Source organism: Populus euphratica, unplaced genomic scaffold, assembly GCF_000495115.2.
Source record: "Populus euphratica unplaced genomic scaffold, PopEup_1.0 scaffold512.1, whole genome shotgun sequence".
Classification (NCBI taxonomy): domain Eukaryota; kingdom Viridiplantae; phylum Streptophyta; class Magnoliopsida; order Malpighiales; family Salicaceae; genus Populus; species Populus euphratica.
The window spans coordinates 114322-129821 of NW_011500393.1; the positions used below are offsets into that span (position 1 = coordinate 114322).

Here is a 15500-nt window from a genome sequence, read left to right on the forward strand (position 1 = left end):
TTGTTGTATTTTTGTTATTTTTAATTTTTACAATTAACCTCCCTGTGGTTCGACCCCGGTCTTTCCGGGTTATTTATTACTTCGACACTCCTGCACTTGGGAGAAGACATCAATCTTTTAGTCGTGTCATAGGCCTATATCTTACTTTTCCATCCATATAAAGTAGACCTAAATCTGAGATCTATAGCTCCAAATATGACCCAATTATCGAACAGTGTTCCAGTTTGGATTGCACCGGCATCTATTTTCTAAGTTTGGTCATTTCTTTGTCCTTTCAATTTCAGTTCTTAAAGTCATCAATTAATCCTTTCATTTATGTTATAAGCCTACATTTAAAATGAACATTTACCACAAATTAGAGGTATCTTATATTATTAGATACATTATTATAAAACATGTTTTAGTTAAGGAGTTATTGATACTTCGAGTGCAAAATGATAATATAAAACCTTGATAAAAATACACTTTTAAGTACTAATCAATGTAAAACTTATGTAAGTTAGACTATTATGTTTTTAGTTATTTTCTTAATAAATCTTTTGACTAGTACTTAAAAAAAAAAACTTGTTACATATTATCACTAAGAAATTTTAACTATTTTGAAATCAACCCCTTTAATCATAAAGCCTTTGATCAGATGTTGATAATTTTTTTTTCTTGTATTTATTCCAAACTATTTTTGAAAAACCCATTAAAATACCTATTTTCTACTTATCTTTTTATACACTTTTTCAATAACAATTTTTTTTTTCTAAATATCATATATAGGCCCAGTTAGATACTGAAATTTACATTATTATACGATGTTTCTTTAACTTTTTTTTTTATTATTGAGAAATCATATTTATTACAATAAAATTATCATATCATGAATAAAACTTTCTTGATCTTATGCATATGAGTTGACCAAGTTTTGTCAAAAAATGCTTTGTAAATTTTTTTATTATAACATAATGATATAGTTATCAAAAAATTCATATTTTTTTTATTTCTTGACATGCATTCTCGCTACCTAATATTATTTTTAAGAAAAAAAAACTTCACAATAAGTACACAAATAATATTTAATGTGCATCATCTTATGATAAAATATTTTATAATGATATGTTTTTATACCCTCGTAGGTTCATAGGAAAGAAAACTCTTCACCAAATAAAATCTAATAAATAAAGAAGGTTTTTATTTTCAACAAATCTTCACAATGCTTTCATTTCAATCCTAAAATTTAAGAGTCTACAAATTGAGAAAAAAATTAAGTCATTTTTTTTAATAGATATTTTTAATTAAAATATGTTCCATAATTTTTAAATAATTAAAAAATATGGGACTAAGGTAAGAGATTGATAAATAAAAATAATAATAGTAGTAGTAGATTTATTATTAGAAGAAAGAAAAAAAGAAAAAAGGTTAAGAGTTTTTGAGTACTGTAAGGCCAACTTGAAGCCCAATTATCCAGACCATAACATAATCAGTTATTAGGCCTGAAACCAGGCCCTAGCCCAATACAACCCGTCCAGCTCCTATCCAACTGCTTGCTCGAGGTCTTTCTCTCTCTCTCTCTCTCTCTCTCTCGTCTTCTCTAAGCACACCTCCTCGACAAGAAACCCAGCAAAACCCTCGCATCAGCTATTGATAAACCCTCTTTCTTCGAATTACGAAATTTAGAAGCAAAAGCATAATGGGTTTGACAAACTTCATTATAACTGTAGCTGGTGTAAGTGCTGTGATTCTTTTACTAAGGAGCGATGTGAAGCAATCTGCTACTATCTTTAGACGCAACGTCAAGCATATCCGCCACTGGCTCGAAGAAGAAACCGCCGCCGCTTCCAAGTAACCTCTCACCTTCCCCTCCCTCTCTCTTTATGACTAAAAGTGATTATGATGTTTCTACTATCTGTAATAAAGTGTGATGATAATCATTATTAATTTTTATCGAATTGAATGATTTCTGATTGTGATGGGCTTATTTAGTTCTTTTTTATCATAATAAATTTTTTAGATTCTTCGTATTGTTAATGTTTAGATTGGATGTTGTTCTGCTGCAAATTTGATGAACTGAAACAAATTATATTCATTTTTTTGTTCTAAGAACTTGAATATACTTTTGGGATTATTGTGTGATTGTTCTTGTTAGTGTTTAATTTTCAAGATATAGAATGGGTTTTCTTGACAAAAATGTCTGTCTAGTTTTGGGGTTTTATAACTTGGAACAAGTTTTGGATAGCAGATTAGCTGACGCTTACGGGTTCGAAGCAGGGTTTGGCTATCAACTGCAATAAGCCTTGTCAGGTCTATTCCTTAACTCTTGGCTTTCATTTGTCGAAGGCTTGGAATTTGGCATAAATTATGGAATTATACCAGATTCTAATGATCCCAGTTGCAGTGCAGATGCATTGCCATTTTAGCCTCTTTTGATAGATCAATTTTGTCTTTGAATCTCAACTAGATTGTTTCGCCAGAAAGGAGTTTAAAACATTGATATGAATTCATGATCAAAAGCAAAACCCATTTATAGGATTTGTTTATAAGAAATCTGGACAACTACAAAATTGTAGTATCAAATCAGGTGTTGTTGTTATTGTTTAATGAAGAAAATCTTGCTTTGCTATTATCCACCTGTTTACTCTTTATGTGCTTATTGCTTGGCTTATGTATACCATGTTGATAGGAGTCTTTTCCTCCATGTTTTAGTACGCAAGAGTAGGCTGTTGATGTATCTTATTTCAGGGCTTCAAAAGAGGCATCACCTAAGGAACTGAAATCGAAGGTACCTCGAAAGGACATCCCCAAGGAGGACTAGCACTATTGCCTTACATCGAGTATAGTGTTGCTAATTTTTCCTTTTAATTCCATGAATATGATGGTTTGGTTAAAGTCAAGAATTGATGTTCAAAGACTCCAAACTTGATTTTGTTTTATCCTTCTGGTTAGTATGTTGATATGTATCTACCAAACTGATGATATTGGTAATGGAAGTTCTGTTTTTGTTCGGCTTCACCATTTATTTGATGACTTCCAAAACTCCCATTAGATTTTGACAATTCTGTTTACCAGAGGATCATCAGTTTATTTCTTCTGTTGATTTATTTTCAGTGTACTAGGGAGAGGCATTAACCCTGAGGCCTCTTACAAGGGAAGGGGATGCTTGTATCATTGAACGTGCTCATTAGGCATTGGCTATTACTGCCTCACATACAACCAAAACTAATTCAGTTTTTTATTTGTGCTCGTGGCATATGGATTGAAAAGGGAGTATAGAGTGCCTTGACATGAAAAGCTTTTTCCTTCACCCTGCATTGCTCCATGCATGTGGCCTGTTCTATGCCATAACTTTCCTCTTATTTGTTCCAAGATATGACGTCGATATATAGTTGGTCAATCGCAGCTGTGTTTTATAAAGACTATGCCATAACTTGTTTTTTGGGGCTTGTCTTCTGATTTGGACATCCATAGCTCAGTTGCGTAAGTGCTTACCATGTAATGATCAGAACCTAGCCCCAGTCAACACTTGAAATCTATTCAAATAAGCTGTTTGAAATATGGAGGTTCACTCCAAAATATTCTATAAAATTGCCAGAAAGTCCACCTGCTGTGTTCATGGTTGAAGGAAAACGACGACTTTAATGGTAGCAAGATAAATAGAATCTTGTTGCCAGAAAGTCCATCTGCAGTATTGGAGGGGTGGATGAGGACCCATTTTGGAGGAAGCATCACCGAATGGACTTGCAGGAAACATTCCATTGTAGTCAATGTTGGTTTCTTTAGAATCTAAACAAGAAACTTATCCTCCTGGCAGAATTGGATGGATCAAAATGGAATGCAACAAGATGCACAAATCATGTAGAGAGCATAATTTAAGTTGACGAATTGACCGCAGCAGCTCCTTTGATTTTATAATGTCGAGACAACAAAATCATCAAGTAAAAAGTATTCACAATCATCTAGAAGGCCGGAACTAAGGTTAAAAAATTAAAGAAAGGAATGCGTGAAGAATATGCAGATTGGAAAGAGAGTAGATGAACAGAGCAAGCAGTCAAGTCAGGTGGACTGGCATCTTTTATTCTGTTTTTGGAGTCAGAAAAATCAAAATTATTTGGCGGTTGGGAATTATAATTAGATGAATTTTGATGACTTGTGTGGCTTTCAGCCAAACCCCTTGCATTATGAATTACTGTACACGCCTACCATCAGAGAAAAACAATGAGACACACGTGCTTATGTATCTTTCTTTCTTTAATCAAGGGTTTTTCTTTCGAGTTTCCTAAGGTCATATAGCTATAACAACAGCGTTTATCCATTAAAAAACACCTGTACGTGATTAATTGCATGGGGGTGCCCTTAGTTTACACCCAAATATATATATATATATATATATATATAAGGATATATAGAGATCTTTATTGTTATTAATGGATAGAAAAGGATGGCTAAAAATCTCATTTTGTTTTAATATTACTCTGATTTAATTAAAGGTTATTAATTTTGACCTTTCAAATAAATATTCATGGTTAAAATCCCTACAGCTCTTGTAACTTCATCTTCCACAAATTAACTTGTTAATAACGTATATATGCCCAAAGGAAACATGTCAGAATAGCCCTAGAAACAATAATAATTGATGTGCATATTTAGAAATTGAAACAATATGATGGTATAAGAAATTCCCATGTCTCTCTTTCACAAGAAAAGGAGAAAAAGAAGAAGGGAAAGAGAGCTTCACTTTATTATAATGCATGTGAATGTATAGTTGTGTTAGCTATAATATAAAACAAAACTATATAAATAAAGCATTTTCTTTTAAAACAACAATATTACGTTTAATTATGCAGTGAAAATCAATAATATTAAATATCATATATTTTTTAAAACTTGTTTTGATTTAATTTTTTTTATTTTCATATTTAGTATTATTTATTTTTATTATTTCATTTTAAGCAAATTTAGAATTTGCATAGCCAATTAAAAGTTTTGATGTTGATATTGTATTAAATTTATAATAGTCAATCTTATAGTTTTAAATTATTGGTGAATTTTTAATACACACACACAAACACAAATGAAATAATATATTGGTGATTTTATAATAACACACAAAAACACTAATGAACTTTGAAAGATTGAGTTTCTGTTTGTTAATTTGATGAAGGTTAAATTGTTTTAAATGCAGAGATAACAAATGGTAGGTCATCTACTGCCTAGAGCCAAAAATGGCTATGCTCCACGTACGAGTCAGTAAAAACTGGGATTATGAATTTATATGTTGTTATAGGTGGACTTTTTATCTTATTACTTTGAAGATAAGATGTATTTTGACTGTTTTCATGACATTAAGAATTAATTATTTTTTTCAAATGATTTTAATATTTCACTCTCATACCCATTTGATATATTGAAGAGAAAATTTGTTTTAAGTAATGATCACACCAAGTTTTAAATCTAAAAAGTCAAGGAATTGAATAAATCTTATTAACCACTGGAAAAATATTCGAGAGATTATTAAGGAATCTCCATGTAAATTTAAGTATAACATGAACACGTAAGACTGATTTGGTACACATTCTCTAGTATTGGATTCATTATACCAAAGAAAAAATAAAAATCATTCTAAAATATCCTGACAAGTTAAGATCACGCTAACCAAATAACATTATATGAGGAAACAGCTGGTCACTTTTCTTTCTACACTTTGCTATTTGCTTATTATTACAAAAAAAATCTTTTTTTTATTGATTTTGGTTCATCATGAGGAGTATAGTATGATCACTTAACAGGTCTGTCTTTGAAAAGTTAGGTTGGGTCAATGTGACCTCAAAAAAACCTATTGGAAATGAATAGTGACGGATCTATTTTAGACATAACATAAAAAATGAGTTCAAAGCTTTATTTGTTATTCACCATCCTCCCGATTCTATAACACCTAGGTCCCAAATAATTGTCTTAGGTTTAATGATCCTATTTGTTTTAATCAAATATGCACACACTAATTTATACCAATTTTAGTGGAGCACAATAAATATTTTTATTATTAAAGACAGGAATAATACAATTTATCTAATATGAAATGTTTTAGGGTGATGTTTATCTTTTCTTTAATATGATCAATTTCTTATTTAAAATTTTAAAGACTACTTAAAATTTCTAATTATTTTAAAATTAGATGTTTATTTTTTTTTTTTACTCTTAGATGTATTTTACTAGAGAATAACCCATTATACAAAGTCAGGAGAAAATGCATTTTTTGATAAATTTTTATTGGAAAAATTGTAAATAGAGATTTACCCCACGTTCAAAAAAAGAATTAGGGAGCAAAACATTAATCAGATAAAGATAAAGGAACTAAAACAAATAAAGAGAGAGAGTTTAATTTCATTTCTCAAATAAATTGTGAATTTAAAATATAAGAGAAAATCAGGAGGTTATGAGATAAAATAAAGAAGATAAGGATTTGGATCAGGAGATGAGATAAAATAAAGAAGATAAGGATTTGAACTCTTTATAGGCAATATTATTAATTTTTATTATTCCAAAACTTACAATTGACTAAATATTAAATTTTTTTTATAAAATGAATGATTTTTCACGTGGTTTAAGACACAATTAAGAACTATTTAATTATTTTTATCTCTCGAGATACTTAATTTTATTATACATTTCTCATTAATTATGATAGAGATATAATTCATGCACTAGGTTTATCAATTAAGAGGAAATGTTAGTATTGCTTTGAATTTATTAAGTTCGGGTAATGAAAAAAAAAGTATTTCATTAATGGGCATGTATTTTATACTGAAGAGCATGTTCAAAGTACAAAAAAAGCATATAACAATGAAATTTATATTAAGGGAATGATTTATAATGAGTTTAAAGTTGACTACTATAGAAAGTTAAAACAGACCATTGTGTTGCAATATCATAATAAGCAGAAAAATATCTTTTAATTTAAATATTATTAGTTTAAGATTTGGATATGTATCTCTCTCTCTTTTTTTTCTAGTTTAAGATTTAATTTGTTTTTGGTGCTATCCCATAGGATGATATGTCATTTATTTTTGCTTTATTGAATTTATTTTACTTTAAAAAGAGTGCAATTGTATTTTTTTTTATTGATTTTTTTACTATCAATTTTATGGTTAATTACAATATTAGAGTTTTCCAATTGTATATAATTTATATTCTTTATGTTACTAATTATTTTTTTAGTAAAATTATGTGATAAAATTATCTATACATCTTTAAAGGTTACGACATATCGAGGTTGGGTGTTTTTATCTTTGCTGCACTCTATGTGCAAATAAGATATTTGAATATTTTAAAAAGTTTTAAAATTATTTTTATTAAGAAATTATATAAATATTTATATTTTGAAGTCTTACCAATAATTTAAAATTTTAAATTGAATTAATAATTTTGATTTTAGTACTGTCATGTAGAATGATATATCATTTCCTATGGTTTTATTGAATTTCTGTTATTTTGAAAGGATTGCAAGTGTTCTGATAAGAGTTCGTTGGTTCAATTCCCTATTCAATCAATAAAACCCTGTCAATCTTCTTATTCTCAGGGAAAGCGCCAAATGTATGGAAGATTAAAATTTTAAAATATTTTTTTTAGTTTGTGTCAATCTACTCAACACGTGGATAATTGCCTACTTAGCTACAAAATGAAATAGTCTTAATGAAAATCTATGAAGATATACAATGTACAAAAATTGAAGCTAGCTATAGAGAAGAAAGACTCACAGAATTATACATATGTGTGTGTTGAATGCCACTTAGGATACATGTGGACCGTATTCAAATTCAAAGTTATACTAAAATTGCTAAATTGTACTCATCTGCAGAAAGATTGTTAAAAGGAAAAAAAAGAAGATAATATGCACAATATGATGGGAAATTAAGAGACTTATTGAATGTGTGTACTTTACTTTTGTTATATAGTAATTAATTATTTTATATATATATATATATATATATATAAAAGACATGTAATAATTTTATATCAAATTAATAAACGAAAGAAAAATGGTGAATCCCCCAGCACTGAGACAATGATAGACGGAGTAATTTGTTGTAATTGGACAAGCACAAGTTAATTTTTCTTTACATCTATTGTTCTCCTTCATTTTTAGGTTAAATTCCAAAACCACCAACACAAAAGGAAAGAAACATGAAGGGAGAGATAAAGAAGGGAGATAGAGTACCAGTAATTTCGACTCGTCCATTGATGTTGAGCATACCAGAGTTTCATTTATACATCATACAATCCCATCAATGTGAAAGAACGAAGAGAAGATACAGAAAACTTACCGATCACAATATATTCATCAACTAAAAAACATAATTTCAGAACTTTTAATTATGATCTTCTGCCATTACTATATATATATATATATATATATATGAATACAACCTTATTAGCATATAAAGTACACTCCTTGCTGTATTATCTATTTAGATTTTTTTCCTTACAAAAGCAGACATGATTTTAACCTTGATCACTTCAAAAGGGAGTGTAGATTTGCATCTGGCTTAATATATGTTCAAAATTATCATTTGACTTCTCTATAGGATGGCTATGCATCCCTTCGTAAGTGGTCACGACAACGCCCTCATCTCTGGTTAAGCGTTGGACTTGCTTTTTTACAGTGCAACCTTGATAAGTGCATCGGTAATAGCTCCTGAAAATGAGAAATTACAATCAGTACACATTTCTTCAAATGGTTCATGCTGATGTTATAATAAAGAGTTGTTGAAGAAATAAATAAATATAGAGCCAAATTGAGCTCGTAGCTCAACTAGCGTGCATACCCTCGATCTCTTTCCAGGTGAGTTCGGGTTTAAGACTTTTCTTTAGTTTGTAACCAGCTAAAAAACAAACTTGTGAAAAATCCAAATATTTACGCACCCAGCTCAACCTTATTTTCTTGATACTTAGAGGTTCAAAACGTTATATTCTAACTAAAGCAACTCTTCAATTATGGTATGGTTTTATTTCAAGGTGTAACAAAGTAAAGTTGCTTGGTTAATTAGAGCAGTAAAGTAATTACTGGAATCCGTGGAGACTTGAAATCAAACCCTGCCGCGTTAAAGGCACGGTTCATGTAGTTATTCAAACGAGCGACACAAAAGGACGAAGAAAGAAAGAAATATGTGCACCTAGTAATAAGTAATATATCATAAGATCTTGACGTAGGTGTTAGTCGAGGTCCTAAAGTATAGATTTCATCTCTCTATCCATTCAATCTAAGAACTTAAATTTGTTTGGAGATTTATAGTTGTAGGTGCCTGACATTACCTCGTCTCATGATTTGTTACTATTATTTGCCTCACTCATCTCTATAAATATCCTGGGGGAGCTAAGTTCCTTTGCTCTTGATTGTGCCAGCATAGTTTCATTTCAAGCTTAGGTAAGGAATGAATGTAAGTTTACGTTTATTAATACAAGATTTGGTTTAAGTTTCACAGACGACCTTCTTCATGAAGTATATATAACTGTTGATCAAAACTCTTCATGGGGTTTGATAAACATCTTTAACTCGAGAAACTGTGCAAATGCATGTAGAGACACGTCAATGAAAGGCGCCATTCTTCTACTAGATTTACCACAAATCAAGAAATATTCATACGTCGAAAGAAAGTAGGTTTGGTTAATTAAAACGAAAGAAATCTGCAATCCCTGCGATTCGTTTTGATTATTCAATTCCTCTCGTCTTACGAGGATGCTATTTATGAGAGAGCGAAGAAGACGATTCGGCAAAATTAAGGAAGGAGAAACCCTAAACCCCACTAATCACTAAAAAGGACCAGAAGAGATCAACATTCTTACTTCGAAGGATTATAAGAGGATATTTTTCTCAACATGAATACTAATGAATTCATCCAGGTTTCAAAGTCTCTCATCCATAACCCTAATCTGAAAGGAAGATTTTCCCTATACACTTCCTGACCATATCGAGTGGGAGATCCAGAAGGACTTTGCTTTTCGGCCAAGCCGCAGAATGGAATTGATAGTGATAACTCGATCGGATGCGCAGGCATACTTATGTAGTCTTAACAAAAATATATATTAAAAAAAAAGGGGGAAATTATATAAGGAAGTTAATTTGGAGAGCGATAGTACCTCGGAAATTTGTTGTTCTTCACTGCCTTCTGTCCATACTTCCTCCACCGATAACCATCATCAAGTATATCAACTTGACTCCTAGTTTGAAAAGCATATCTGGGCTTTCTAACCTTCTTCTCCCCTTTCTTTTTGGCTGCTTTTAGCTCCGTTGGAGACCCAATACCAACTCTTGCACCTTGTGAGTTAAGGTCTTTATTAATTTCGGATGATGTTCTTGGTACTAGATGATAACTTTCTTTCTTCGATCCCAAGAACCCACTTGAAGTACTATCAGCTTTAAAATCACTAAGAATATGAGAATTATCTGTCATACTTGAAGAGACAGGATGGTCCGATGATCTTGTCGACGCAAAAGGAAATAAAATTTGGAACCTTTCCATGGAAAAACCGAAGTTTATAAAGAATTAAGTTGAAGGAAGAAAAGAAGGAGCTAGTGAAAGAAAGAACAAGGGTTGGTCTAAAAGGGTTGAGAGCTAATATAAAAAGGAGAGGCGGCTTGGTGGCTAGAAACCACAAAATTACACCTTCAATCAATTAATATATTGAAATAAGAGAAAAATCCAAATAGTATTTAAAAATAATGGTGTCGTAAGCGGCACGAAATTCTTCCAAGGTGAAAAGAAATTAAGCTGTTTCATTAGCTGGTTGATTAGGAAAAGTATGGTGGAAAATGAAGGCGGCTTCATCATCATGAATAAGACATTAATTTGTATGATAAATATTTAATTGCTTGAAAGAATATCTTGACCGACCCATATTGATTTTAAGTTTAAACCAGGTTTCGCTTGATATTGATTTTCAACTACAGCACTTTGCATCGACAGGCATGGAAAAGGTTGTCTTCTTGGATGCAAACCACAGATAAAATGCAATGTCAGATGTTCTTCAACAAGCTAATGTAGCAAGCGAGGAATAAATCTGATGATCAAGTTTCTTAATTCAAATTTGGGAGTCAGAGCATCCCAAAATAAGTTTTGTAAATGCAATATCTGATGTGGAATAATAGTATCTTTTAATCACTAGAAAAATAAATTTAATCTCAGTTCAATCCGAATATATATCTGAGCAGCGGTTGGCAGGACTGATTATTGCAAGACCACACGTGTTATAACATTATTTAGGCTTTTGTATGCATGGTGGGTGCAGAAGGTTGCTGTCTGCGCATGCTGCCCCCGTAGTTTCCATGAAAGTGATTCAATTTCCCTCGTGGTGCATGCATCTGGCGGCCGCAACATTAACAAAATTCTTTGAACATGTCGGGGAAATTTCTGAAGTTTTACGGTGGTTTTTTACATGATTTTTTAATAGTATTTTTTGTTTTTTAAGTTGTTTAAAAATGTAATTTTATAATTTTTTTTAAACACTATAAATTATTATAATATTTTTTTATATATTTTTTAATTATTTTTGTCAATTTTAATTTTTTAAAATAAACTTATTGAGAATTATAATTATAGCTTTTTGATAAAACAATATGGGTTGAAATAATATTTTTCTATATGATTTTTTTTTTTTGTTTTTTTGTTATGATTTTTTTAAAAATTATCTTTATTAATTTTATTTTTTTAATATTAAACTTATTGAGAATTTACTGTATAATTTTATATTTTTATTAATAAAAAAGTTAAATGCTATAGAGAAAACATTATAACTTCCTAATAAAATAATGTCGATTGTTATAACTGATTTTCTATTTAATTTATAAATTTTTTATCATCAACATAATTTTTTTTCTTATAAAATATTAACTTCACTGTAATTTTAGTTTTTATTACTATTTATCTAGTAATGATTCATAATTTTACCATCACTAAATATATTTCAAATATTAACTTCACTGTAATTTTAGTTTTTATTACTATTTATCTAGTAATGATTCATAATTTTACCATCACTAAATATATTTCAAATATTAACTTCACTGTAATTTTAGTTTTTATTACTATTTATCTAGTAATGATTCATAATTTTACCATCACTAAATATATTTACTCTATAAACCCACCGTGGTGCGCCGCCATGCTATCTAGTATGTATGAAATCATGTGATTTGATTAATCTTCATGATGTATCATTAATAACTCCAACGGTTTGTTGCTAATATGAACATGCACACAGAGATCTAGTAACAGTACTGCCTTGGAGGGCCCGTGACTCTTACTGCTTCCATCAAGAACATATGGATGGATGCAGTATCTGGGCAGCTCATCCTATAATTAATCAAAGGCATTTTCGTAGCATGAGATTCAGAAATCAAACCCTCCTATTGCGGCGTGCAATGTCCTAATTTTGACATAATAGGCATCCTCTTATTAAGGGAATATTGGAACCTGTGAGTACTGGGGGCAGCACAAAGTGCACCCACAAACTATTAAACCAAACTAGCTGTTCTGGTTTTGTTCTAACAGTGAACACTAGTTTGTTGTTCGCTGCCCACAGTTTGTTTAGTGTCATTGAACCTGGTATAGCATAAACATGTTGGTGATTTTTTAGCCCGGTTCTTGTTTTAAAATGAACAGAGTAAAAGTTGATGTAGCGGTTAAAATTTAGTTTGATATTTTTTAAGAAATAATTTCAAAAAATGATATATGGTTCCTTGAATAAAAAACAGCAAGAATCACTAATATTGTTTTTGAAAAACTATAATTTTGGGTATGACTTTCTTTTTTACATTCTCAAATGTGTTTTTTTGTACTATAATCTATATTGTTGTACAACTCACTTTTTCGCATAAAATATAAGTTATAATATTCTATTTAATTATTTTAGGATAATTTTTAAATTATATATAATCAAATCTCGTTTAAGTCTAGAATTAATTTCTCTTGTATTAATTATTATTTTCAGTTTCTAAAACTTATTTGCAATCTAGAAACTTATTTGCAATCAAGTCATACTTGATTTCTTATTATAATTTAATTTCTGATAAATAATTCTTGATATGTATTACACATTACTTTTATAATATATATGTTCAAATATAAATCATAATCATAAATAAACTAGAATTAAATAAATTAAATAATTTTATTTATTATCAATTCAATAATTGATTGATTTATAATTGAAGATCAAATACATCATCTAACAACATGTCATGATTTTTTAAATATTAAAAAAATTATATATAATTTAACTTAACTTTTCAATGATAATATTTTTAGTGTAGTTATTATTTTTTCATAAAAAATATTTTAATTTAGATATTATAATATAGAATGTATCTATTCCATTAAATCTAATAATGTTAATGTTATCATCAATTTTTTAAATTAGAATTCATACTCATTTTACAGCATGTCATTGATAACATTGTGTGGCGTAATTGATTCCATACTAATTTAAATGAAGCACGAAATCACAAGGACGTGCGGATTAGGTTTGGAATTTCCACTCTGTGCTGTACAGCAACGTTGCTTGTGTTTCTGCAATATCGCGTGTTATCATGACATCAATGTCTATGCGTGATAGCAAAGGATAATTGCAACTAAATTTTTGTTTTGTTAGAGGTTGATTGAAGCCAGTAATTAATCTGTATGGCGAAATGGAGTAGCGCTTACCTTCTTCGCTGGCTTCCGATTTCAGAGATTGTCATCATTTATACATACAGAAGATGCTCTTTGTTTGTCTGACCTTAATGCTTATGAACAGTACCACCACTGCCTATTCAAGGGGCAGTTGAAATTTCCAGAGGGTGGCACAAAATTAGTCTAACCTTAATCATTCCAAACTCTGACCGTATATTGAACATTAGATAGCCGACTAGCCGTTCTTTTGAAGAAGTGAGATTTGAGGACAGATGACAGATCACCACAGGTTGCTCCAATTCCCGGTTGATGGACTACAGGAAAAGTAAATCTCAAAAGTCAGTACTCACCTTGAGACACTCGTGCAATCCCCGGAAAAAAGCTGGGAATGATATAATCAAGTCGAATTTCTGTCCCAACTTGACCTGTGTATTAATGGTCTTAACAATTCTCGATGGTTGAATGGAGCTCTCTCTATTAACAAAGTGCAGTCAGTTTTCTCAGCTGATATTTTGCGGAGTTGCCTGTTAAGGCATCCGTGGAGGCAGAACCATAAAAGAACAACAGAAAAATGAAATTCTGTCTTTGATCCGTTTTATGCTATTTTATTTCAAGTTTATTAGGTGGCCTGGAGAGAAGAGCAAGAGATGTGACGCAAATGGCACTAGCTAATGAATTAAGGTGAAGAATGAGAGTAGTTCCAAATATACTTAGAAGTCCATATTACCTGGAGATCAAACTCGCTCGGACGAGACACACAAGTGACCAGCTGCTTCACTGATTGTCTGGATCAACACATGATTCTCTTCTTGATCCAGATTTTGCACCAGAAATAAGTCCTACATGTATGAGCGCATCCTAGGCCTAGCCAAGGACTGGCCCCCGTCAAGAAAAATGGTTGTCCCAGTCATGTACCTTGAACCGTCACTTATTAAATAGATGGCGGTTGATGCAATATCCTTTTTTACATCAAGCCATCTCTGCATTGGCACTGCCTCTTTCACCAACTTCTCAGCCCTCTCCCTCCCTTCTGACACAGGATATGCATCTTCTAGATGCAAACCACGAGCGATTGCATTAACCCTGATCTTGTACTTCCCTATCTCCATGGCTGAATGCTGGAAGCAATAACCAGAAATGTCAGTGTTAATAATTTCTGCTCTTTCATGATATGAAAAAAATAACAATGCATCAACAGTGTGTGAAATGCAAACCATTTATGCTCCACGCCATTACTCAAGATTGAACTCGAAAGATGCTTGAAAGCAAAACTTTGAAGTCCATTCAATGAAGCGGTAACTTTACTTTGCATGACTTGCACACATATGATGTATCAGAAGAGGACAGATGAGATATATTCACGATCTTGAACCTAAACTGACAAAGTGGATGCAATTTTTCCTAGGTACTCATGTCCAACTTAAAGAATTCTGTTTTACCATTTAAAAGGGATTGCTTAGGACAGCTAGCCAAATAAACCCATTTTGCTATCCAGAACAAAGTTAAAGAAACTAAATCAATCCATCTGTATTAACAGGACGCTTCTTCAATCAATTATTCATTTGATAAACCAATCTAACTGATCTTATAAAAAAAAAACACAGATATGAAATTGGCCATCATTATCATCAAACACAAATACTCTATGAAATTTAGTTTCATAATCTCTTTCCTTACAACCTCAACCAGCAGTGCTGGTCTTAATCATCCTAACACAGTAACACTTTTATCCTTACAGTAATGAGCATTGGTGCATGGCCCAGGACCCCAGCATAACAGTGAAGACACAAAAATAAATATGATTAAATACCAACGCATTTACTTACTCTAACTAATTGCTGTATTCCTGCT

The 15500-nt window shown here is 31.0% G+C and overlaps 3 protein-coding genes across 4 annotated transcripts in view; 1 reads left to right on the plus strand and 2 right to left on the minus strand.

The window, feature by feature from the left end:
- Positions 1 to 1534: 1534 nt before the first annotated feature.
- LOC105114368 (uncharacterized) lies at positions 1535 to 3004 on the plus strand. The gene is made up of 2 exons (XM_011010887.1): positions 1535 to 1830; positions 2728 to 3004. The coding sequence occupies exons 1-2, from the start codon at positions 1679 to 1681 to the stop codon at positions 2798 to 2800; spliced, it is 225 nt and encodes a 74-aa protein (XP_011009189.1). The 5' UTR covers positions 1535 to 1678; the 3' UTR covers positions 2801 to 3004.
- A 5451-nt stretch (positions 3005 to 8455) lies between these two features.
- Positions 8456 to 10644, minus strand: LOC105114369 (probable WRKY transcription factor 75). Its single transcript, XM_011010889.1, has 2 exons — positions 10120 to 10644; positions 8456 to 8677 (listed from the first exon to the last, which is right to left on the minus strand). The coding sequence occupies exons 1-2, from the start codon at positions 10500 to 10502 to the stop codon at positions 8500 to 8502; spliced, it is 561 nt and encodes a 186-aa protein (XP_011009191.1). The 5' UTR covers positions 10503 to 10644; the 3' UTR covers positions 8456 to 8499.
- Positions 10645 to 14229: 3585 nt separating this feature from the next.
- LOC105114370 (pteridine reductase 1-like) overlaps positions 14230 to 15500 on the minus strand; it is a 4756-nt gene continuing 3485 nt past the window's right edge. Inside the window, exons 4-5 of one of the 2 annotated variants that reach the window (XM_011010890.1) lie at positions 15476 to 15495; positions 14230 to 14767 (exon numbers count right to left, since the gene is read on the minus strand). In XM_011010890.1, the coding sequence (XP_011009192.1) occupies positions 14489 to 14767; positions 15476 to 15495 (299 nt within the window). In that variant the 3' untranslated portion in view covers positions 14230 to 14488. Of the gene's footprint in view, positions 14768 to 15475 lie in introns of both variants that reach the window. The other variant, XM_011010891.1, reaches the window with a different exon arrangement.

What these genes read in the sequence shown, in the direction of transcription:
- LOC105114369 (XM_011010889.1), bottom strand. Translation starts at nt 10,502, where the DNA reads ATGGAAAGGTTCCAAATTTTATTTCCTTTTGCGTCGACAAGATCATCG. An exon ending in AAGAACAACAAATTTCCGAG is followed by an intron (nt 8,678 to 10,119) that starts GTACTATCGCTC and finishes TCTCATTTTCAG; the next exon opens with GAGCTATTACCGATGCACTT.
- LOC105114368 (XM_011010887.1), top strand. Translation starts at nt 1,679, where the DNA reads ATGGGTTTGACAAACTTCATTATAACTGTAGCTGGTGTAAGTGCTGTG. An exon ending in GAAACCGCCGCCGCTTCCAA is followed by an intron (nt 1,831 to 2,727) that starts GTAACCTCTCAC and finishes ATCTTATTTCAG; the next exon opens with GGCTTCAAAAGAGGCATCAC.